Below are 26,255 nucleotides of genomic sequence, written 5' to 3' on the forward strand. Positions count from 1 at the left end.
CTGCCTGCACTCGAACAGAAATTGTAAGTAAAGGCTCATTTTAGGCCTCAGAATGACGTGGCTTTGTTAAAGCCAGGATAAACATTAAGGGTAAAGCTAAGAATAGATTTTGCGCAGGATACCAGTAAGGACTTAACAGTAAGCTTAAAGTTACAGTTAGCACCAGGAGGGGAAAATGAGGTCGGACAGCCATATAGGTTGAAGCCAGGTGGCCAAGATTTTTCCAGGAAGGAACAGCCCAGAGACAAGATGGGGTATGCCATTGCATGCCAGGGAACGAAGGGCTGTGGCTAACTTAGAGGGCCATAAGAACATGGCCAGTAAAAGGATTTGCGCAGGATATCGGTAAAGATAACGTTCGATAAGGGTAACGTTATAGTTAACAAGGGAAAGGGGAAAAGTGAGGTCGGACAGCCGTAAAGGTTGAGCCAGGCCGAGAACTTTCCAGGAAGGATCAGCCCAGAGCAATAAGATGGGAAGCAAGCTAATGAAAGAAGGGGAACCCCTTAAGGGAACCCCGGCATCTTTCATGTTTAAGAGGCATCATTTTGCCGCGGTAAGACCAGTAAAGGACTGGGCTGTGTTAACTAAAGATTTAAATAATCCCTGGCCAGAGGAGGGGTCGTTTGCACTTGACAAGTTGGAAGTGTTGTACGGAGCTTTGGATAAGCTAGAAAGGGAAAGGAAACACTTCCCACCCGATTACTGGAAAGTGTATGGCTGGTGGGAAAAGGAAGGAATGAAGCGACTGGCAGCCTCAAGACAGGCTAGCTTGGCAGGGGAAGTACTGAAGCTTCAGGGCCAAAAGAAACAAGCAGACAAGGTTCAGGACAAAACAATTAAGGAGGTAGTTAAGCAAGCAAATCAGCGGCTAATGCCGCTCGTCCATAATCCGGACCAAGACCCCGCGACAGGGGAGGTAGCCACCATGCCTCTACCCCCCCAAGCCCTGAGCCCTGTCCCCGGGCTACAGGCGCCACCTCTCCCACCCCCGCCCCTGTTCCCCCAGGGGTTAGACCCCCAGAAAACTAGACCAGCCGCCCCTCAGGTTCACCTTAGCCCGGGCAATCCTTTTAGAGGACAAGAAATTAATGGGGCGGACAGCGGGTTCGCGGCCCCAGAGGGGCCAGGAGAACTGTACCCCTCATTGGAAGGGTGCACGGAATCAGAGAACCCACAACCTGCAATTGGGATGTGTCCTTTAAAAACAATAGGACTGAACAGGGGGGCACCCATTAACATCAGGATACCCTGGAGGGAATCAGATTTGGCGTCTATGCAGGAGCGGGTGAGAACCCTGCTGGCTGAACATCCCGGTCAGATACCGGAATTTATGCGGTTGTGGATACAAAATACAGGCGCAGATTGGCGGGACGTCTGCCACATGGGGAAGGCTGTATTGCCCGCGCGGGTGTGGGACCAGGCCAAAGTACACGCACGCTGGCCGAATGTAGCACCAACCCCGGCCCAGACCCTCGACGATTGGGGGGCCCTGGTCGACCTGTTGTTGGCCGGGGTACACATTGCACTAAGGCTAACCGACCAATTAGATGAAGCGGCCGAGCAGTGGGACATGGGCGACGATAAGAAGGCCGATGTAAAGGACGACATGTTGCAAATGCTTGCCCAGGAATCCATAAGGGCCCCCTCCCCAAAATTTGGAACCCACAAGGGCCCCCTCCCCAAAACTGGAACATACAAGGGCCCCCTCCACAGCCGCAGAATTGGGCCGTGCAAAAGGACCCCCCACCCCCCCCCAAGACCTGAGCTCAGTCCCGGGGCTCTAGGCAACACCCCCCACCCCCCCCCAAGACCTGAGCTCAGTCCCGGGGCTCTAGGCAACACCCCAACACCCCCCGCCCTGCCTTCCCTTTTTCACCTCAACCCACCCCGTCCAACCCGTCCCAAAAATCCTTTTCCTTGAATGAGAGACGTAACATGAATGAGCAAAGATTGTACATGGGAGTGGCTGGAGAAAGGCATGATTTGAGTCGATCTGAGTTTCGCGCGAAGTCTGGGAGACTCACTCGTATATGAATGAGGAATGAATGTATATTGGGATATTAATTGACGTGTGTATCTGGCCAATGTATTTGTCTGTATGACATATGCAAAGCAGAGGGTTTCGGTGTGAAGCTTTGTAAGTGGTCTACTTGACATTCCCTAGCGACTATCCGAGGGAACAGGTGAGGTCCTGAACTGAGTCCGGATTTTCATCTGTTTGGGAGTGTTGGGATTCGTGTGGAGGCACGAGGGTGCGCGCCAGGACGGAGGGCGGCGTGGCGTCGTCGCGTTGAGATGGTTGTGCCAGGTCGATCGGCGATCTCTGAATTTAAATCGGATTCTTGTCGTGTGTGTTGTGAAATTAACGTCTATCCGAGAATCCTGGCGATGTTCGTTTAATTAAAGTGTGGTACAAACCTGTGTTTCCGCCGTGCGGCTCCGTGGAAGTTTGGGTAGAGTTATTGTGCGTTCGGGCAGGAGCCGAGCGAGCCGCGAGTCACGGGTGTGCTGTATGAGGTTGCTCGGAGGATGTGTGCCCAAATGCATTGTGGGTCATTTCGACTTTGCTGGATGTCGGACGTTCATGTCAGTATCTTGTCAGAATCTTCTTCTTCATGTCATGTCCTTCATCTTCATGTCAGAATTAGACATGAGTCATGAGCCATGTCAGAATAGTGGTCGTTTGTCTGTCCGGATGTGGAGTTCTTGCAAGGAACGGGAATGTCGCCGGACTTGTATTAGTTGTGGAATGAGAACTGGTACCACCTTTCTCCGTTTGAAGTTTGACCTTTTAAAGTTCATTTGACCTTTGTTCGAGATTTGTAAGAGAAAGAGGTCGGAGATAATTCACTAACCTTGGAAGAACGACAGGCTGTCAGTCTACTGGAGGTTGATTTAACGGCAGGATATATAGGACTTAAATCTGGAGAATATCGGGACATTATATTGTGGGTTAAAACTGAAATCACGTACGTAATTAGTGAACAGAGAATATCGAGTTCTGTTTGTCGTTGTAATTGTCGTTGATGTCCTGATTCAGGGGTCTCAAGAAATAAACAGACTTCCGGTGCCGACCGGAAGCGTCAGGTACGGTACGCTTGAGTTTAATTTAACCGGGCCGAGCACAGTGACGTGCGTGATCAAGCAATGGGGATAGTCATGGTCAGTGAAATGCAGTGAAATGCAGTGAACATGCCCGATTTTGGCTTTGCGAGGCTCCGGATAGAAACTGGCATTTCGATACTGTGGATTATATTGTGCCTGCCCGGAAAGGTGATGTCCTGTGCTGGGGCTGGCGACATGCCTCTGTTATTTGTCTGCCTGTCGGTCTGATTGTAAGTCTTTGGTACTGGGAGGGCTAATTGAGTGCTCAGGCGTCATTGTTCCATGGAGGCAGGTACTGTGAGTCACAAAATTTGGACCTGGGATGGGATATAAGGTCAATGAATCAGGGAAAAGTGATTTCTGATCGCTGATCCGATCTGGTTTTGAATTGTTTGATTTAATTTTGAGTTGATTGGAGGTAATAAGGATTTGTGTTGATTTCTTGATTTGAGTTGATCTGGAAACAAAGACAGATGGGATTAATGTGTATATCAGGAACATTTTGGAAAAGAAATATGGATATATGACATTACTAAAATATAACCAAGCAATTGAGAGTTCTTGGGTTAATGGGATATAAATAAATGCATCTACAAGTTGATGGTTTATAAAAAAAGTTAGTTCTGGATGATACTTAAACGATGAACAATGTTGGCAATATACAAAGAATGTGACTTGTTTTTTGGGGGGAAAACATGTGGTTTAAAATTGGTTGGCTAAGTTTTAAAGATGGAGATGTTTCGCAGAACTCTTATGATTATTTATATGAGTGGTGGACTATTCCATGGCGAAGCATTTTTCAGTTTATTGAAAGTTGGATTTTGTAAAATAATGGTTTAATATAACCACAGTAGAAAATAATATACAGATTTGGGACATTTTGTAAACTTTCGAATAATGAGAAGATTCATAAAATTCATAAAAGGTGGATACTGGGAAACCATCGATGTTGGGGGCAAAGTTATGGGTGGATTTGGTGAGTGGTTTTGGGCAAACGAAGATTAATTTAGATTTATCATAGTTAAGTTCGAGGAAGTTGATTTGAAGCCAGAATTTTATTTGGATGCCAGAAAGGAGAAAGGAGATGCTGAAAGCCAGAAAGGAGATGCTGTTGTCTACTCTGAATGACAGGTGGTGGTATCCAGGGCGCTGAGGAGTTTGTTCACGTTGTAAAGTTTGTTTATTTATTTGTTTATTTAGTTTGTTTATTGTAGAGAAGAGTGCTTTTGGGATTCCGGAGCCAGAGTGGATAATTTGAGAGTAGTAGGTGGAGTAGAGGACATCTTTGCAGTGCTGTAGGTGGTCCTTGTAGGCTTGGGAGTGAACTGATTTGGGTTTAATAGGCACAAGCTGGTCTAAACAGGGTGAGGAGGATGGTGTGATTGATGATGTCAAAGGAGGCGTTGAGGTGAGGAGGATGAAAATGTTGAGGTTGCCGGCGTCAGAGGAGAGAGAAGGTCGCTGGTGATTTTGAGGAGAGCAGTTTCAGTACTGTGGCTGGAGCAGAATCCGGATTGGGATGTTTCATACAGGTTATTGGCAGAGTGGTGATGTTTGAGTTGAGTGGCCACAGCACGTTCCAAAACTTTTGACAGAAAGGGTAGGTTGGAGATGGGTCTGAAGTTATTTAGGGTGTCAGGGTTTAGTCCAGGGTTTTTCCAGAATGGGGGTGAAGTTTCACGAGTTTTTGGGGAAATCGGTATGTGAAGCTGGATTAAGTTGGAACTGCTTGATGAGCCATGGAGATGGATTGGGTTTTGTTGTTGGTTGTCTGGGAGTTCGGTTGTTGCATTGCCAAAGGTTTCTGTGTGGGGGACACACTCGTTGGCTGTTGTCTTGTGTGACGTGGATGGAGATGTATGTGGCTGCGTGTGGCTGCCTGGAGTCGGGAAGGCGGCTACAGTGGTTGATATTGGTTGTGGATTGTCCGGGGTGCTTCGATTTGCATAGGGGGTGAAGATTGGGATATTACATTATTTTAAGTAAGTATTGACATGAGTAATTACATAAGTAATTATGAGTTATTATGAGTATTAGTTATGAGTAAGTGATTATTACCTTCGCAAAAGCGGAAGGTTATGTTTTGATCGCTGTGTATTTATTTGTATGTGTGTGTGTGTGTATGTGTATGTTATTCGCATAACTCAAAAGGTATTCAACCGATTCGCATGAAATTTGGTGGGATGATAGGTTATTATCCGGGAACCATTTGATTAGATTTTGGAATCGATCGGGTCAAAGGTCAAGGTCATGAAAAGGTCATGGATGTGATTACAATATCAAACTTTTGGCGGGATAGAATGGTTTAATTTGAAACAAATCTTCCCGCATGACAACGTAGGTGTGGCTTTGCTACACAGATCTTGTAGTCTTTTATTTTGGCAACAAAAGTAGCTGCGGCGAAGGTATGCGCTCTACCGAGTGCCCGTTCTAGTTTTAGTAAAGTTACATGTTTCGCTGTGTTGTGGATCTGGGGACAAGCTAGTTTGATGGGTACCCTGGGGTCTTCGGCGTGTCTATGTGTTTGGCTGTCTGTTACACCGGACTCTTGAATGGGTTTTCATGAGACGAATTTCAGACATAACAGTGAGAATCTATTTTGAGCGAATCACAGTGGGTGAGGAAAACATTGTGTGTGACCAGACACCAGAACTGACCAGAATTGAAATTGGAAGTAGACCAGGTTATTTCTATTATTTGTTTATTCGTGAAAATAAATAAATAATAGGGGGAGGTTAATGGAGGTTAATGGTGGTTTGTTTGTGTTAATGGAGGTTAATGGTGGTTTGTTTGTGTTAATGGAGGTTAATGGTGGTTTGTTTGTGTTAATTCTAGTTGAAACTCTAGCTGAAGTAATTTTCGTTTATTTTTATTATTTTATTGATTTTTATGATTTTGATTGATTTTTTGATTTGATTTGAGATTTGAGATGATTGATTTTTATTAATTTTATAATTTTATTTTTATTGATGTTGGAAACAGGTAATGGGATGCTGAGAGAAGGATTGAATTTAATTTGAATTGGACTGGATTAAATGGGATTGAATTTAAAAATTGAATATTGGATAAAATTGGATCCACTTGAAAAAAGTGGATTAGGAAATTGGAGAAAAGGTGTTCTATGAAACTATGAATTGAATGAATTGAATCTAGATAGATGAATTGGAGACCTGTAGACCAGGCGTTCCCAGGAGACTTGTGGACCAGGTGTTCCACCAGAGGAAAAAGACCAGGTGTTCGTGGAGCACTTCACCTGCAAGAACGCCTTGGAACCAAGGTGGAAGGGACCAGTCCAGGTGTTGCTGACTACACCAACGGCAGTCTTTTGCGAGGGCAAGACTTCGTGGATCCACGCCACGCACTGTAAGTTGGCCATACAAGCACCAGACACTACACCACAGCAACCACAGTAAGGATGGGCCTAATCATAGGTACAATACTATTGATAGCGACAGCAGCTAGGGGAAACTCCGATTCCAATAGATGCGAAAACGAAACCCGACACCTCACCGTAACATGGGGACAAAGAGTATCACTACCATGTTTCGAACAGAAAGCCCTGCACACAAATTGGGTGAACATAAATTGGCTAGCACTGTCGGCAGGGCCTGGACGCGTTGGCATGGTACTACAAAAGCAACGAGAGTTCCGGGAAAACGGGCAAGCTAGCATTGAGACCTTGGCCCAACCAGGATACAAATGGGGAACCCCTGATTTTAAGCTACAAACACGCACGCGCCTAGAGAAAGGCATGACTATGCAGGTCCGGTGCAGCGTCTGGACCCCAGGAGCGGCCAGTGGCGAAACTAAATACACACCATGCATCGAATACATACTCACGCCACACCCCCAGGATAAGGCCCCAAAGAGGGGGGAAAACACATATTGGAAAGTGGCCAGGGAGGTGGCAACAATTCAAAATAGGACACACTGCTGGTCGTGCATGCACTTTCCCCAAGCAGGCACCACAGGAATACACATGATAGTGCTACCTCTGTCCCTCAATGACCTCTGCTCACAACCTATCGATTCCCCATGTTTAGTCACCACGCTGGAAAGAGAAGGGGTTGACAACGGCAAGAGTTGCAATCGACAATTTAATTATCGCCCGTCAATGATTGCCCATGTGGCCGAGAGGCCTGCCCCCGTCTGGGTCAAACCACAGAAAGGGAGGGTCTGCCTCCAGGGTTCCGGCCACTTGCGTATGGGAGAATCAGAATGCGCCTACACTCTCCCCGGGAAGCTGGGACAAGGGAGCTCAGGGATTACATTACGAATAGTACTGCAAGATAAACACAACCACAACATAACGGCTATAACATTCTCCAGGGGGGTTAGTAGGATTAATGGGGTGGTAAAGGGACTCCGGTGCTTATCCACCCACCTGGTCCCACCCCATGGGACAATGTTTATATGCGGCGACAAGGCTTACCCCTATTTACCAAATAATTGGGGGGGCACATGTTATCTGGGTTCAGTCCTTCCTGACGTTGAGATACTGGATGAGCTAGACCCAAAGTCCTTGGACAGGCGTTATAAGAGGTCAGTCATGAACGAAGATGGAACCACTAAACTACACGGGAGTCTATGGGAAAAGGTGTTTGGTTTCTTCTTCCCAGGAGCGGGCACAGTCATGGATAGTTTCCGGATAGACAAATTGGCTTTGGCCCTAGAAAAGGTGGCAAACGACACCGCTACGGCTCATGACATACTATTGGACACGGTAATTCACATGCGTACAATGGTGATGCAGAATCGGGTGGCTTTGGACATGCTCTTGGCAGAGAAAGGAGGGGTATGCGGAATTATAGAGGGAAAATGTTGCACTTACATACCCGATCCATCTGAAGGAGTGTCAGCCGCAATAGTGAGACTAAGGGAAACTAGCCACACCCTGACGATCGATCGGATCGCGCGCGAAAATTCTTATACATTTAGCTGGCTCACTGACTGGTTCCGGGGATGGACGGGCACCATAGTGAAGTGGTTATTGACCGCACTGGCTGTGATAATCGGGGTAGTAATTTGGGGGGCACTAATGAAATCTCTAGTCCTCCTCTGTATGAGAAAGTATTTTACAGGATGGAAAGTGAAGAAGCCGCCGACAACGACTATGGCTCTGACCACAGAGGCCGTCGACCTGAACGGGTCCTTCAACAAGGCAGTTGCGACCAACGCTCCAGAAAATTGTATTGAATTTTGTGACGACTGTGATACTTGTGTGGATCCCATGTGGGAACTGGCTGCTGCCTGTAACGGTGTATGTGATGACTGTGATACTTGTGCTATAAACCCCTTGCGTGTACTGGCTAACGCTGCTTATGTATTACAAGCTGACAGCTGCACGCCCCCTTCCGACCCAACTATGGATCTGATTGCGACGCTGGGTCTGGCGGTCGAGGGACCCGACGTGGATATCTTAGACCCGCAAGCCGACCAGGCGCCCATGGGAGACTTTGACATAAAGGAAGTCCCTCTCTTTTCTCCAAATGTTTTAAGTTCAAATGCTTCAAGTGAATCGGATTTTTACGCTCTGTACCCTGATCAGGAAATTGAGACACAAGATACTGACGACATTTTGTATTCCCCAGAACAGCAGCACGTGAGGGACCTCATGGGCATGACCGTTGATTAACTTCGAAGATCTGCAAGGACTGCGTCTGCAAAGGGTGGGGGGAGCAAGTTCCGCAGGGGAGGTTGTGGGCCCTCTGGCGGGGCAGAACCTCATCTGGACCAGACGTCTTCGTTGTGGATCCGAAACGTTAATGGACTTTCATGTTCTGAGCCCTCAGGCTCCAAGCACGCACCACACGACACGTTCGCCAAATGCACGGGCGAGGCGCTTTGGGCGCACGATATGCCCTTGGGAGATACCCGCATTACACAATTATTTTTCAATAAAGCCCGATGTGGCACGTTGTCTCTTAAGATACTTTGTCTCGACGAGACAAGAGGAAGGAATGTCAAGTCGTAGATTCGTTATTGTTAAGAATTCTGTATAAGACGTCTTGAATAATATGTTATGATTTTAATGTTGCTTATATGCTATTTTCATAAGTGAATAAAGGGCTTTTCTCTTCGCTTTAGTATAAATGAGAAATGCTCGCTTCGGTCGTGCTGGGCAAATGGTTTTTCGTATACGTGTGCCCTTTCACCTAGATAAGTCCGGTCGTAAAAACCCTCTTTGATTCGCAGACGGCGCCTCGAGCCGCGGGCAGGAGAACGCTCACATGCGCGCGGATGTGTAACGCCGGTAGAATGATTAGATTGCAGACATAAACCTATCGTTAAAACTATATATTTTGTATTAATCACAGCGACGCTTGAATCTGTATAAACATGTTTTGAATTACTCAGTTGAACAAACCCATATATTTTATGGCCTTATCGAAGCCAAGAATGCACCCTCCCTTTAATGAGTTACATTTTCTGTCTCCTCGGAGCCCAGAGAAACATCTGGTCCAGATAAGGGACGGATGACGGTGGGGGCTAGGGATGACGGTGGGGGACTCTCGCTAGTTCCTTCGTTCTCTCGGAGATTTTCTGATAAACTTGTCCCTATTTATACGGACTGCGAATCAATGTGCTCCAGGAAGGCTAGACGTGGCATGAAGCTGGTTCTTGCTGTAGATGTCTGTCTCCTCCGGATCTGTATAAGTTGGTTTTTAATAAAGCTGCGTCATTTTCAAACTGTTTGTGGACTTCTTTTGCAAACGAAGAGCCGCTTCTTCACATATATATATACATATATATATATATATATATATATATATATATATATATATATATATATATATATATATATATATATATATATATATATATACATACATATATAATAATAATAATTCATTTATTTTGTATAGCGCTTTTCATGAAGCCCAAAGGCGCTTTGACAGAGTGCAAAACATAATGCATAACAAAACATGAAAACAACAATTGCAAAAAGACAAGAATCAATAGGGAAATATTTTAAGCAAAAGGAGGGAGAAGGAGAAGTGATAGTCAGGGGTTAAATGCTGTGGGTTGAATTTTGAATGCAGTGCTGAACAGGTGGGTCTTGAGTGATGTTTTGAATGTGGTGAGTGAGGAGGAGTCTCTGATGGTGTGAGGTAGTGAGTTCCAGAGGGTGGGAGCAGCGATGGAGAAGGCCCTGTCCCCCCAGGATCTGAATTTGGTCCGGATGGGGGGGGGGGGGGGTCAGGAGGTTGGTACCAGCAGAGGGGAGGTTGCGGGTGGGAGTGTGTCTGGAGAGGAGGTCAGCCAGGTAGGATGGGGCCAGGTTATGGAGGGCTTTGTAGGTCAAGAGGAGGATTTTGTACTGGATTCTCTGGGAGATGGGGAGCCAGTGAAGCTTGTAAAGGACGGGGGTGATGTGGTCACGGGTCCGGGAATGGGCGAGTAGACGGGCAGCGGAGTTCTGAATGTATTGGAGTTTATTGGTGATTGTTGAGGGTGAACCATAGAGGAGGCTATTGCAGTAGTCCAGACGGGAGGTGATGAAGGCGTGGATGAGGGTTTCTGCAGCCGTGGAGGAGAGGGATGAGCGGAGACGGGCGATGTTTTTCAGGTGAAAGAAGGCTGTCTTTGTGATCTGTTTAGTGTATTTGTCGAAGGAGAGGGTTTGGTCAAAGATGACGCCAAGATTCCGGATGAGAGGGGAGGTGGATACTGGGATACCGTCGATGTTGAGGGCAAAGTTATGGGTGGATTTTGTGAGCGTTTTTGGGCCAATGATGATTATTTCAGATTTATCACAGTTAAGTTTGAGGAAGTTGATTTGAAGCCAGGATTTTATTTCAGAGATGCAGTTTGTCAGGATTGAGTGGGTGTCGGTGGAGACGGACTTGGTGGAGATGAAAAGCTGGATGTCATCGGCGAAGCAGTGGAATTGGAGACCATGACGGCGGATTAAGTGACCGAGGGGGGACAGGTAAAGGATGAAGAGGAGGGGGCCAAGAACTGAACCTTGGGGGACACCTTGGGGGAGGGGAGCAGTGGGGGATTTGCAGTTATTGATGGAGATGAACTGGCGTCTGTCAGAGAGGTATGATTTAATCCAAGAGAGGGCAGTGCCGGTAACGTTAAAGGTGGATTCAAGTCGGGTGAGGAGGATGGTGTGATCGATGGTGTCAAATGCAGCGCTGAGGTCGAGGAGGACGAGAATGTTGAGGTTGCCAGCGTCAGAGGAGAGGAGAAGGTCGTTGGTGATTTTGAGGAGAGCAGTTTCAGTACTGTGGTTGGAGCGGAATCCGGATTGGAATGTTTCATACAGGTTATTGGCAGAGAGGTGATGTTTGAGTTGAGCGGCTACAGCGCATTCCAAAACTTTCGACAGAAAGGGTAGGTTGGAGCTGGGTCTGAAGTTGTTTAGGGTGTCAGGGTTTAGACCAGGTTTTTTTAGAATGGGGGTAAATGGAGTGTGAGGGGTTGGCGAGGAGTGTGAGGGGTTGGCGAGGAGAGTGAGGGGTTGGCGAGGAGTGTGAGGGGTTGTAGAGGAGTGTGAGGGGTTGTAGAGGAGTGTGAGGGGTTGTAGAGGAGTGTGAGGGGGTATTGGAGAGGAGTGCGAGGTGGTTTGGAGAGGAGTGCGAGGAGGTATTGGAGAGGAGTGCGAGGAGGTTTGGAGAGGAGTGCGAGGAGGTATTGGAGAGGAGTGCGAGGAGGTATTGGAGAGGAGTGTGAGGAGGTATTGGAGAGGAGTGCGAGGAGATATTGGAGAGGAGTGTGAGGAGGTATTGGAGAGGAGTGCGAGGAGGTATTGGAGAGGAGTGCGAGGAGGTATTGGAGAGGAGTGCGAGGAGGTATTGGAGAGGAGTGCGAGGAGGTATTGGAGAGGAGTGCGAGGAGGTATTGGAGAGGAGTGCGAGGAGGTATTGGAGAGGAGTGCGAGGAGGTATTGGAGAGGAGTGCGAGGAGGTATTGGAGAGGAGTGCGAGGAGGTATTTGAGAGGAGTGCGAGGAGGTATTGGAGAGGAGTGCGAGGAGGTATTGGAGAGGAGTGTGAGGAGGTATTGGAGAGGGGTGCGAGGAGGTATTGGAGAGGAGTGTGAGGAGGTATTGGAGAGGAGTGTGAGGAGGTATTGGAGAGGAGTGTGAGGAGGTAATTGAGAGGAGTGTGAGGACGTATTTGAGAGGAGTGTGAGGAGGTATTGGAGAGGAGTGTGAGGAGGTATTGGAGAGGAGTGTGAGAGGTATTGGAGAGGAGTGTGAGGAGGTATTGGAGAGGAGTGTGAGGAGGTATTGGAGAGGAGTGCGAGGAGGTATTTGAGAGGAGTGCGAGGAGGTATTGGAGAGGAGTGCGAGGAGGTATTTGAGAGGAGTGCGAGGAGGTATTGGAGAGGAATGCGAGGAGGTATTGGAGAGGAGTGTGAGGAGGTATTGGAGAGGAGTGCGAGGAGGTATTTGAGAGGAGTGCGAGGAGGTATTGGAGAGGAATGCGAGGAGGTATTGGAGAGGAGTGTGAGGAGGTATTGGAGAGGAGTGTGAGGAGGTATTGGAGAGGAGTGTGAGGAGGTATTGGAGAGGAGTGTGAGGAGATATTGGAGAGGAGTGTGAGGAGGTATTGGAGAGGAGTGTGAGGAGGTATTGGAGAGGAGTGTGAGGAGGTATTGGAGAGGAGTGTGAGGAGGTATTGGAGAGGAGTGTGAGGAGGTATTGGAGAGGAGTGTGAGGAGGTATTGGAGAGGAGTGTGAGGAGGTATTGGAGAGTAGTGTGAGGAGGTATTGGAGAGGAGTGTGAGGAGGAGTGGCATTGGAGAGGTGTGAGGGTGGAGAGGAGTGAGGGGTCACATATGTGAAATAAATAAATTGTGTTCATTACACCATTTTAACCATTTTGTAAAATTTAATGTGCAGCATCTAAATCAAGATGTCCAAATGTCACACACGTCCATACCCGTGGGATTCCCACGGGTGACCCCACGAGTATATATATACAGACTTGGCATTTAATATGGAATTTTTTTTTTTCTTGATTGTGTTTACTTTCTTAACTCAGTATATCAATCTGGTGAGTTTCTTTTACACTTTGGTGATTTATTTGTTAAAAGAACCATGTCACTGATTGTCTGTCGCAGCAAGAAGTCAACAGCAGGATTATATCACAGGTGGCGTGGCAAAATGTACGGACAGGTGCATTTGATGATTGGCTTCACAGTCGGTTATACAAGGGTTGTTGCGTTCTGTATTAGTGGAAAACAACTGCTGCACGTTTCCAAAAGTTATTGCCGCTAGCTCTGGAGATGGTCCGTCAACTCGACAATGCTGTTTGTCAAGGAGTGGTGGCTTTACGAAATTACGGCATGAAACAGCGTGCTATTGCTTGGCAGTATGGCATCACTCAAGGTCAGGTGTCAAAGATCCTGAAACGAAATGCTCAGAGGGGTGTCCCTACTCCAATACCGAGGCCAGGACGTCCCCGCAGAACCACAAGGAGGGATGATCGCCAGCTGCACCGGTTAGTCCGCAATGGCCGTACCAAGTCAGCTAATCGGCTTAGGGCTGAGTGACAGCAACTGACAAATGTGCCTGTATCCAGAAGGCTAGTCAATCAACGACTGGTTCAAGCAGGCTGTCATGCCAGGCGTCCCCTGAGAAAGCCACGCCTGACCAGACAACACCGCCAGCGCCGATTGCAGTGGGCCAGAGAGCACCATCAATGGCAGCCAGGACACTGGAATCACGTGATCTTCAGTGACGAGTCTAGATTTCTGGTCTATCATCAAGATGGCCGCGTCCGAGTGCGCAGACAAGTGCATGAAGCCCACAACGAAGATTGTATAGTGCCAAGAGTCCAAGCTGGAGGTGGTGGGGTGACCATTTGGGCTGCTTTTCGTGCAGGGGGCAAAACTGACCTGGTTGTTCTGAATGGAAACCTGAACCAGTTCAAGTACAGCGTCATTCTGGAAGAAACATTGCTTCCATTTGCTCGTGCAGCCTTTCGAGGAAACTTTGTCTTCCAAGATGACAATGCACGGCCTCATCATGCTCGCATGATCCAACACTTTCTTGCTGACTGTGGTGTAGAGCATATGGAGTGGCCTGCCATGTCCCCGGATATGAATCCGATGGAGAACTTGTGGGCAGAATTAATGCGTCAAATCGACAACTTGGACCAGCAGCCCACCTCTGTGCGTGAATTGCAGCAGACTATTGTCACTGCATGGCAAACGATTCCTGTCCAAACCTTGGCAAAGCTCGTGAACAGCATGCCCCGACGTGTATGTGCTCTCCTGAATGCTCGTGGGGGTTACACGAAGTATTGAACTGTAATTTTACTGTCCGTAATACCAGTCATAATTTAGCTTTTGTTTTTGTTGAAATTTTTTTTGGCTAATGTGCAAAATAAAGAGATACTTCTGGAAAACGTACAGAAGTTTAACACAGTACTGTCCTTGAATTGAGTTCGATATCAGTTTACATCACTTTCAAGGATCAATTTATTTGCTTCAAAATGTCAAATGTGGTTTTTGTTTCTTTTAAAGGTCACATTAACAAAATCTAGAATAATTTCAACATAATTCCAATGAACTTTTGGTTCTAGGTCATCTTGAAAAGTAAGTTCACCCCCACAAAAAAAATATTCCATATTAAATGCCAAGTCTGTATATATGTATATATGTATATATATATGTATATATGTATATATATATATATATATACAGACGTGGCATTTAAACTGGAATATTTTTTTGGTGGGGGTGAACCTACTTTTCAAGATGACTTAGAACCAAAAGTTCATTGGAATTATGTTGAAATTATTCTAGATTTTGTTAATGTGACGTTTAAAAGAAACAAAAACCACATTTGACATTTCGAAACAAATAAATTGATCCTTGAAAGTGATGTAAACTGATATCGAACTCAATTCATGGACAGTACTGTGTTAAACTTCTGAACGTTTTCCAGAAGTATCTCTTTATTTTGCACATTAGCCAATTTTTTTTTTAACAAAAACAAAAGTTAAATTACGACTGGGATTACGGACAGTAAAATTACAGTTCAGTACTTCGTGTAACCCCCACGAGCATTCAGGAGAGCACGTACACGTTGAGGCATGATGTTCATGAGATTTGCCAAGGTTTGGACAGGAATCGTTTGCCATGCAGTTACAATAGCCTGCTGCAATTCACGCACAGAGGTCGGCTGCTGGTCCAAGTGGTCGATTAGACGCGTTAATTCTGCCCACAAGTTCTCTATCGGATTCATATCCTGGGACATGGCAGGCCACTCCATATGCTCTACACCACAGTCAGCAAGAAAGTGTTGGATCATGCGAGCATGATGAGGCCGTGCATTGTCATCTTGGAAGACAAAGTTTCCTCGAAAGGCTGCACGAGCAAATGGAAGCAATGTTTCTTCCAGAATGGCCCTGTACTTGAACTGGTTCAGGTTTCCATTCAGAACAACCAGGTCAGTTTTGCCCCCTGCATGAAAAGCAGCCCAAATGGTCACCCCACCACCTCCAGCTTGGACTCTTGGCACTATACAATCTTTGTTGTAGGCTTCATGCACTTGTCTGCGCACTCGGATGTGGCCATCTTGTCGACAGACCAGAAATCTAGACTCGTCACTGAAGATCACGTGATTCCAGTGTCCTGGCTGCCATTGACGGTGCTCTCTGGCCCACTGCAATCGGTGCTGGTGGTGTTGTCTGGTCAGGCGTGGCTTTCTCAGGGGATGCCTGGCACGATAGCCTGCTTGAACCAGTCGTTGATTGACTAGCCTTCTGGATACAGGCACATTTGTCAGTTGCTGCCCCTCAGCCCGAAGCCGATTAGCTGACTTGGTACGGCCATTGCAGACTAACCGGTGCAGCTGGCGATCATCTCTCCTTGTGGTTCTGCGGGGACGTCCTAGCCTTGGTATTGGAGTAGGGACACCCCTCTGAGCATTTCGTTTCAGGATCTTTGACACCTGACCTTGAGTGATGCCATACTGCCGAGGAATAGCACGCTGTTTCATGCCGTAATTTCGTAAAGCCACCACTCCATGACAGACAGCATTGTCGAGTTGACGGACCATCTCCAGAGGAAGCGGCAATAACTTTTGGAAACGTGCAGCAGTTGTTTTCCACTAATACAGAACGCAACAACCCTTGTATAACCGACTGTGAAGCCAATCATCAAATGCACCTGTCCGTACATTTTGCCACGCCACCTGTGATATAATCCTGTTGTTGACTTCTTGCTGCGACAGACAATCAGTGACATGGTTCTTTTAACAAATAAATCACCAAAGTGTAAAAGAAACTCACCAGATTGATATACTGAGTTAAGAAAGTAAACCCAAGTCAAGAAAAAAAAAAATTCCATATTAAATGCCAAGTCTGTATATGTATATAGCGTGAAAGTTGCTGTTGTTCATGTGTGTGGGGTTCAGAACATGGAACGGTGATCTGACCTACCCGTTTGGCTACCGGGTCTTAAAGTATCCACATCCCCGTGTGTGTGTGTGTGTGTGTGTGTGTGTGTGTGTGTGTTTTGTGTGTGTATGTGACTATGTGTGTCAAAAAGTAGAACATAAAAGTACCTGGATGAAAGCCTGGATGTTGTCCTTTTTCGATGCATTTGAAGATAAAGGAGGAATAAGAACACAGTTATATTGCACATGTATAGTTATATTTCACTCATTGTAACATTCCAAAGTGAATCTGACGTTTAAGTGTCAACATGAGAATATAATCCAAAATGAAATTTTAACACCAAACAAGCACAATAAAACAGTCTATATTGCATTCCATGAATCTACAACCAGTAGAATAAAGTTCTCAACAGACTTTATATGAAGGTGGCCCAATCACACATTTGTGACATGCTCTATAAGCTAAGAGTGTGCCTGTGCACCCAAACTCTCAGATTTTGGCGTGATCAATCATTGCACTCAACCTGATTTGTGACATAGCGTGAATTTTAGCATTGTTTTTGTGAGTGTGCGGAGAGCACAGGCAGCGGTGAGTGTGTGGAGAGCACAGGCAGCGGTGAGTGTGCGGAGAGCACAGGCAGCAGTGAGTGTGCGGAGAGCACAGGCAGCGGTGAGTGTGCGGAGAGCACAGGCAGCGGTGAGTGTGCGGAGAGCACAGGCAGCGGTGAGTGTGCCGAGAGCACAGGCAGCGGTGAGTGTGCGGAGAGCACAGGCAGCGGTGAGTGTGCGGAGAGCACAGGCAGCGGTGAGTGTGCGGAGAGCACAGGCAGCGGTGAGTGTGCGGAGAGCACAGGCAGCGGTGAGTGTGCGGAGAGCACGGGCAGCGGTGAGTGTGCGGAGAGCACGGGCAGCGGTGAGTGTGTGGAGAGCACGGGCAGCGGTGAGTGTGCGGAAAGCACGGGCAGCGGTGAGTGTGCGGAAAGCACGGGCAGCGGTGAGTGTGCGGAAAGCACGGGCAGCGGTGAGTGTGCGGAAAGCACGGGCAGCGGTGAGTGTGCGGAAAGCACGGGCAGCGGTGAGTGTGCGGAAAGCACGGGCAGCGGTGAGTGTGCGGAAAGCACGGGCAGCGGTGAGTGTGCGGAAAGCACGGGCAGCGGTGAGTGTGCGGAAAGCACGGGCAGCGGTGAGTGTGTGGAAAGCATGGGCAGCGGTGAGTGTGCGGAAAGCACGGGCAGCGGTGAGTGTGCGGAAAGCACGGGCAGCGGTGAGTGTGCGGAAAGCACGCACAGCGGTGAGTGTGCGGAAAGCACGGGCAGCGGTGAGTGTGCGGAAAGCACGGGCAGCGGTGAGTGTGCGGAAAGCACGGGCAGCGGTGAGTGTGCGGAAAGCACGGGCAGCGGTGAGTGTGCGGAAAGCACGGGCAGCGGTGTGTGTGCGGAAAGCACGGGCAGCGGTGAGTGTGCGGAAAGCACGGGCAGCGGTGAGTGTGCGGAAAGCACGGGCAGCGGTGAGTGTGCGGAAAGCACGGGCAGCGGTGAGTGTGTGGAAAGCACGGGCAGCGGTGAGTGTGCGGAAAGCACGGGCAGCGGTGAGTGTGCGGAAAGCACGGGCAGCGGTGAGTGTGCGGAAAGCACGGGCAGCGGTGAGTGTGCGGAAAGCACGGGCAGCGGTGAGTGTGCGGAAAGCACAGGCAGCGGTGAGTGTGCGGAAAGCACAGGCAGCGGTGAGTGTGCATAGTGTGCAGAGAGTGCAGGCAGCAGTGACGGTGCGTTGAGCGCAGGCAGCATTGAGGGCGTGGCGAGCTCAGGCAGCAGTGAGGACGTGGCGAGCGCAGGCAGCAGTGAGGACGTGGCGAGCGCAGGCAGCAGTGAGGGTGTGGCGAGCACAGGCAGCAGTGAGGGTGTGGCGAGCGCAGGCAGCAGTGATGGTGTGGTGAGCACAGGCAGCAATGAGGGTGTGGCGAGTGCAGGCAGCAGTGAGTATGGCGAGGATGTGGTGAGCACAGGCAGCGGTGAGGGTGTGTTTAGTGAAGGCAGCAGTGAGGGTGTGGCGAGCACAGGCAGCAGTGAGGGTGTGGCGAGCGCAGGCAGCAGTGAGGGTGTGGTGAGCACAGGCAGCAATGAGGGTGTGGCGAGTGCAGGCAGCAGTGAGTATGGCGAGGATGTGGTGAGCACAGGCAGCGGTGAGGGTGTGTTTAGTGAAGGCAGCAGTGAGGGTGTGGCAAGCGCAAACAGCGGTGAGGGATGACAGTGAGGAAGGTTAAATGACGTCACATCGGGTCACGGCATTCTCACTCTATCCCGTCGGGGCAGATACTGTTCGGACCACACAGGAGGAGAAATTATGTGAGGAGAATATCAGTACTCTCAGTAAGTGTTTAACCCATTTGGTCTTCTTTATATCCGGAAGTGGCAAAAAACATCACGTCTGGTGAACAACATGACACAGCTCAAGAAAATATGACACTGTGGCGGACACAAAAGCCCACTGGCATGGTGACATCATTCCACGCACCAAGTGGGCGGTGGCCACGCCCGAGGGGTAGGCGTGGCCTCATGATATACACCGGGCGACCAGCCCGGAACATTTCAGTGTTACAGTGTAGTCTTACAATAAAGACGTTTATATGTTACCGCTTGTCCGCGTCCTCCTTGCTCACAAGCAGCGCGCGTAACGCCGCGCTTTACTGGTGACCCTCGACGTTGGATCTGCCGGAGCGATCCTTCCACACGCGACGCCATCGCCATGGCCGACTTCGTCAAACTTCCGGAATTTTGGGAGGCTCAGGCCGAAGTCTGGTTCGTCCAGGCCGAAGCCCAATTTCAGCTTTGGCACCTCACCGGCGATGACACGCGCTATTGCCACGTCGTCGCCTCCCTTGGGCCCGGCACGGCCGCTCGAGTTGTGTCCGTCCTTCGCCACCCACCGAAAGGCCACAAGTACGAGGCACTCAAGCGGCTACTCCTAGCCACGTTCAGCCTCACGGACGACGCACGGGCCGACCGCCTCCTGGATCTCCCCGAGCTCGGTGAGACGTGCCCGTCGGTCCGAATGGACCATATGCTGTCACTGTTGGGCGACGAAGCCCCCGGTTCGCTATTCCGGGCGCTTTTCCGTCGCCAACTTCCAGCGCAGGTTTGCCTCGCGTTGGCCGGGACCGGGCTAATGGAACCCCGAGCATTGGCGGCCGAGGCGGACAAGTACTTCGCCGCTTCGGACACGCGGGCGAGCGTCGGCGTGGCCGTCACGGCCTTCGACGCTGATGTTCAGCAGCACGCTGATGTTCAGCAGCACGCTGATGTTCAGCAGCATGCTGATACGCACCTCGTGAACGCCGCCACGCCCCGCCCACCGCCGCGGCGAAAACCACCACCGCGGGGAAACCCGTCGACTCCACCGGCCTGGCGGAGCCAGCCGCGCTCCTCCAGCTCCACCACCTGGTGCTGGTTCCACGCCAAGTTCGGCCACGAAGCTCAGCGGTGTCATCCGCCGTGCTCCTTCAACGGGTCGGGAAACGCCCGGGCCGGCGCTCAATAGTGGCGATGAGCGCCGGCCGTTCGAGCAGCCTGCTGTTCATAACGGACACCTTCTCCGGGCGCCGTTACCTGTGCGACACGGGAGCGCAGGTGAGTGTCATTCCCGCCGGCACGTCAGACAAGCACGCCGCGGGTGGGGGCCCCGCGCTGCTTGCCACGAACGGGACGCCCATCCGTACGTACGGAAAACGCTGCCTCTCTCTGCGGTTTGGAGGGCAGGTTTTCCGATGGACGTTCGTCACCGCCGACGTGCCCATGGCACTGCTTGGCGCGGACTTCCTGTGCGCTAATGGGCTCCTGGTCGACGTCAAGCGCAGACGGCTTGTCCAGGCCGAGACGTTCAGCTCGCTCGCTTGTGCGTTGCCCAGCTCAACGAGCGGCTTGCCAAGCGGCTTGCCGAACGATTCGGTTCCGGCCACGTTGGTCTGTACGCTTCCGGCAGCAGACGCATTCACCCGCCTCCTCGCCGGCTTCCCGGCCCTCACGCGGCCCACCTTCTCGGCGGGGGCCGTCAAGCACCGGGTGGCCCATCACATCCCCACCGTCGGGCCACCGGTCTACGCCCGGGCACGCCGCCTCGAGCCGACGAAGCTGGCGGTGGCAAAAGCGGCGTTCGCTACCCTGGAGCGACTCGGCATCGTTCGGCGCTCAGAGAGCGCTTGGGCGTCGCCGCTGCACATCGTGCCGAAGCCCGGCGGGGGATGGCGACCGTGCGGGGACTATCGCCGTCTCAATGACGCCACGACTCCCGACCGCTACCCCGTCCCCCACATTCAGGACTTTTCCGCCCGTTTGGCGGGCAGGTCCTTCTTCTCGAAGGTGGACCTCATATGCGGCTACCATCAGGTCCCTGTCAGGCCGGAGGACGTCCCGAAGACGGCGGTCATCACGCCATTCAGACTCTTCGAGTTCCTGCGCATGCCCTTCGGTCTGAAGAATGCGGCTCAGGCATTCCAGCGACTGATGGACAGCGTCCTGCGCGACTTGGATTTTGTCTATGTCTACCTGGACCATATCCTCGTCGCCAGCAGGTCCTGCGAAGAGCACCTACGCCACCTCCGCACGCTCTTCGAACGCCTGGGCCAGCATGGCCTGATTGTGAACCCCGCAAAGTGCCGGTTCGGCGCCGCCACAATCGATTTTCTGGGGCACCGTGTCACCAGGCACGGAGCCGTCCCCCTGCCGGCCAAGGTGGAGGCGGTGAAGGGGTTTCCGTGCCCCCGCACGATCAGAGGGCTGCAGGAGTTCCTGGGCATGGTGAACTTTTACCATCGGTTCCTGCCCCGTATCGCCCAGCTCCTGCGCCCCCTGCACGAAGCTCTCCGAGGTAAGCCGGGCAAAGGCGACGTTACCTGGACCGAGCAGATGGACACGGCGTTCACGGGCGCGAAGCTCGCCTTGGCTAACGCCACCATGCTCGCGCATCCGGCGCCCGATGCACCGATCACCCTCACCACCGATGCCTCGGACTACGCGGTGGGCGCGGTGCACGAGCAATGGGTGCGTGGAGCTTGGCAACCGCTGGCGTTCTTTAGCCGGCAGCTTCGCCCGCCCGAATGCGGTTACAGTACCTTCGACCGCGAGTTGCTCGGACTTCACTTGGCGGTCAGGCACTTCCGCCATCTGCTCGAGGGCCGGGCGTTCACTGCCTTCGTCGACCACAAGCCGCTGATCTTCGCGATGGGCAAGGTCACCGAGCCGTGGTCGGCCCGGCAGCAGCGTCACCTCTCGGCCGTGTCCGAGTACACGACGGACATCCAGCACGTCGCGGGGAAGGACAACCCGGTGGCGGATTGCCTTTCCCGGGCCGTCGCCCACGCAGTCCACCTCGGCATCGACTATGCCCGGATGGCAGCGGACCAGGCCGCTGACCCCGATGTCCAGGCCTTGCGGACCGCCGTCACGGGCCTCCGCGTCACCGAGGTGCCGTTCGACGGCGCGGGCACGGCCCTCTTGTGCGACGTCTCCTTTGGGCGTCCTCGCCCCATTGTGCCCGCGGGCTGGCAGCGCCAGGTGTTTGACGCCATCCACGGCCTGTCCCACCCGGGCGCGAGGGCCTCCCAAAGGCTGATCGCCGACAAGTTCGTCTGGCATGGCCTCCGGAAGGCCGTCCGCGGCTGGGCCAGGACGTGCCTCGCGTGCCAGCGCGCCAAGGTGCACCGGCACACCCAGGCCCCGTTGGCCCCGTTCACGGTGCCGGAACGCCGGTTTGACCACGTCCACGTGGACCTGGTGGGACCTCTGCCCCCCTCGCGGGGTTTCACCTACGTCCTCACCATGGTGGACGGCACCACCCGGTGGCCGGAGGCCGTGCCCTTGGCGTCGACAACGGCGGCCGATGTCGCGCAGGCTTTCATCGCCACCTGGGTCGCCCGGTTCGGCGCCCCCTCAGACATCTCATCCGACCGCGGCCCCCAGTTCACCTCGGAGCTCTGGGGGGCGGTTGCGCAGGGGCTCGGGTTCCGGCTGCACCGAACCACGGCCTACCACCCCCAGGCTAACGGCCTGTGTGAGCGATTTCACCGCTCATTGAAGGCCGCGCTCCGGGCCACCCTCCGCGACGGCGGCTGGATCGACAGGCTCCCCTGGGTCCTGCTGGGCCTCCGGACGGCGCCCAAGGAGGACCTGCGCGCATCTGCGGCGGAGTTGGTCTTCGGGCAACCGCTGCGGGTGCCGGGCGAGTTCCTCCCCGACTCCACGGCACCATGGTCCGCGGCACAGCAGCGCTCCGCTCTGCAAGAGACCGCCCAGAGGTTCGCCCCGGTGCCAACGGCATGCCACGGGCACCCACCGACGCACGTCGCCCCGGAGCTTCGCACGGCGGAGTACGTCTTCGTCCGCCACGATGCCCATCGGACACCACTGCGGCCCCCGTACGACGGGCCTTTCCGCGTGCTGGAGACCGGGGCGAAGCACTTCACCCTGGACATCGGCGGTACTCCTGACCGCGTTTCGGTAGACCGCCTCAAGCCGGCCCACCTCGATGTGGACCATCCACCGCCAGTGGCCCGACCCCCACGTCGGGGCCGCCCTCCTGCGGGCGGACCCCCCGGCACCGCCCAGCCCCGCCGCCACGCCGCCCCCCGGTCCTGCACCCATCCCAGGGGCAGCCAGGGGCATCCCACCTGGCATCCCTGCACCCCGGACGCCGCCGATCGCCAGGGGGCGCTTCGGCCGGGTCATTCGTCTGCCCCACAAACTGGCCCTCCAGGTGCGCGGGAATTCTGGGGGGGCGCGTGTGGCGGACACAAAAGCCCACTGGCATGGTGACATCATTCCACGCACCAAGTGGGCGGTGGCCACGCCCGAGGGGTAGGCGTGGCCTCATGATATACACCGGGCGACCAGCCCGGAACATTTCAGTGTTACAGTGTAGTCTTACAATAAAGACGTTTATATGTTACCGCTTGTCCGCGTCCTCCTTGCTCACAAGCAGCGCGCGTAACGCCGCGCTTTAACACGATTGACTATTCCTTATGTGGCTGGGCTATCTGAGAAAGTGAGAAGATCCTTCTCCAAGTTTGGCATTGTTATATCATATAAACACGACAGAATTATTTGCAGCCAGTTGGTTCATGTGAAGGACAAGATCCAGTAGGATAGAAAACACGACTTGGTGTCTGGCATCAAATGTGGATACCCATCATGCATTGAAACCGACACAGGAGAAACTCAGCAAACTCTTCAGGCCCATATGAACCAACATCGTCGTCCAGCTTTGGAAGAGGCGTTGAACTCTGCTGTATATACCCACTTGAACCTGCATGGTCACACCTTTGATAACAGTCAAGGGGTCATCTTAGACAGAGAAAAAGTGGTTTGCTCGAGGTGTGAAGGAATCCATTTGGGAAAGAGTTGAATCACCATCTCTCAACAAAAAGTACAGTTTGCGATTTCATTGATCCCGTACATGGGGCAAGGTAAAACATCTCTTGCACACCATCTGCAATTGTCATGTGATGCCCGAATTGGTCTATAGACCAACTCACCCTATCACCGACAGAGGTCAAGTGGAGATTCGCAAGCTTCTTCTTCAGTTCAACATCTGCCGTGACCAAGGCGAGTGGATACTCGCTGAAACGTTGGCTTTACCGACTAGTACGTACAGCTTTTTTCAATTATAAATCTTTACTGTTTTAATTTGACTGGATGAAGAATAACGACCTGCATCGATTTAAAATAAATATATTTCCATATTTTTACCTGTGACATGTCACAGGTCTATAAGAGCTTTGCGCTGCTGCTGCTGTTATTGTTTGGGTTCTTGTGATAGATTGATTTTTCAAATGTGCACCTATTGCTCGGACAGCTGCCAGATCCCACACCCACATCTGTCGCTTGATTCAACCCGCCGCCATAGTACCGAGACAAGACGAAAGAATATGGTTGCTATCTTGTTTTCTGGTGGGCCTACCACAGGCATGTAGGCCTCTGCTGATTATACACTGCCCGGGCTTGTTGCGTCAGATTTCCATGGGCTTTGTTTGGTTCGAGTGTTATTGATGATGAGGAACTTTCGAGTGGAAGGAAAAGAATCCAAGTCAATCCTTTATTCCAACCACAACTAACCAAACCTGCTCGTCTCACTTCTGGTTGCTCCCACTTCGGGGTCAGGATGTATGTGTTTGAATGACCATGTGCTTCAGCCTTTGGGTTGAGGTGCATGTGTAATGTTATTGGGACAGCCTTGATAGACGGTGTGCTTTGGCCATGGGGTCAAGGTGCACGTCCAAGGCTGTTCAAATGTTTGATTTTAAACCTTTTTTTAATTAAAAAAGGCAGGCCTTAATGCTGGCCTCATAAGCATCAGAACGCACGCCTAGGTGTCGAGTTAATTTTTTATTAGTGCATTAAATGTGCGTTACCCAATCGGTCCGTTAGCCGGATTTTGTCGCAGGTTGTGACCACAATGCCGTAATTCTTGTTATTTTATTATACAGCATCGTAAAAAATTAAAATAGTGTGCCACATTGTTCTCATCCACACTCTCCTCATTCCCCCAATGAAATTAGGTCGTTTTGACAGATACCTTTGGTTTGGTGTTGGTGTAGCGCAGGCATGATGGGCTGAACGGCCTCCTCCTGCATCTAGTTTCCTTGTTGTAAATAATAAAGTTATTAAATATCAAAAATACTTTTTGCAGACGCCTCCACATTGTGTCGTGCAGTCCACCATCCCGATTTTAGGCAGACTACAGCTGCATCACTCAGATGATCTGGAACTGGTTATTTGCTGATCTTATTTGTGGAACATGTCCTTGAATCCCAGAAAATATCACCGTCTCACCAAGTCGCTCAAGAAGGATCATCAAGCTAAACCACCTGTCTATTTCCATGTTCGATCACTGAAAAAGGTTCAGTATCCTGAACGTCTAGGCCTAGGCCTATCAGCCAAGAACTCTCCTGCACCAACCATATAGCAAAGCTGACCTCCAACGCCAGCCTCAGATTTGCCCTCCTTCCATTGATCCAAGTCTTTCCTTGCAAAAAATCATAACTACTCACAGTTTACAAGGTCTGTATCCCAGCATCACAGATTCCTACTGCATTCTGTGGTATATAAAGGTGTCATAATTATTGGAAATTCCCATGATGATGTCGAAGCACAAGGTCTATAGTTTTCAGATCGCAGGTAGATTAGTGGTCTGTTTTTCTTTTTTCTTTTTTACTGCTTCTTCTCAATCATCGCTCCTTCTGCTGTCTTACTGCTCCGATGTTCGCGATCCCCAGAAACTCCAGAATGCATGCATTCTTGCAGTTACCCCCTATTACTTAAACTTCCAAAATCTAGGCTGACAACACGCCTCAAGACTTGTTTCTCACATCTCCAGTCTATGGAACTGTCTTGAGTCGTCATTCTTTCCCACTCTTCCCTCCAGGGTTTCAAGCAGTCACTGCACTGCCAACTTCTAACCCAACCCTCTTACTTGCTGGTTTCAGAGTTTCCAACCCATTTTCTCTCTCTTCCTCTCCTCCGTTATTTCCTTGCTGGGAGTACGCACTTGTTGCCCCACTATCCTGCTGTCGATATTAATTTACTCTTAACCCCACTGTCAATATTCCCAATATATTAGCAGAAATTAGCTGAGCCTCGCTCTTTACAGAAATCACAATAGCAGAAGGAAAATAAATTAAATGAAATGCAAGGAAGTTTATAAGGTGAAATTGACTTGCCATGTCTATACATTGATGGATGCCACCTTCTCTTGTTTACTATAAAGAAAATAAAAGAACAAATGCATTGTATCAT

General features: G+C 50.8%; 1 protein-coding gene across 50 annotated transcripts in view; it reads right to left on the bottom strand.

The window, feature by feature from the left end:
• Positions 1-26,255, bottom strand: part of LOC137425109 (inter alpha-trypsin inhibitor, heavy chain 4) — a 332,019-nt gene that overhangs the window by 189,395 nt on the left and 116,369 nt on the right. For 41 of the 50 annotated variants that reach the window (XM_068113193.2, XM_068113169.2, XM_068113208.2 and 38 more), the window contains exon 10: positions 16,639-16,662. The exons of the other annotated variants lie outside the window; for them this stretch is intronic. In XM_068113193.2, coding sequence (XP_067969294.2) covers positions 16,639-16,662 — 24 coding nt within the window. The remainder of the gene's footprint in view (positions 1-16,638; positions 16,663-26,255) is intronic. 50 annotated transcript variants of the gene reach the window in all.

Source organism: Myxine glutinosa, chromosome 4 (assembly GCF_964187855.1).
Source record: "Myxine glutinosa chromosome 4, kmMyxGlut1.1, whole genome shotgun sequence".
In the NCBI taxonomy this organism is placed as follows: domain Eukaryota; kingdom Metazoa; phylum Chordata; class Myxini; order Myxiniformes; family Myxinidae; genus Myxine; species Myxine glutinosa.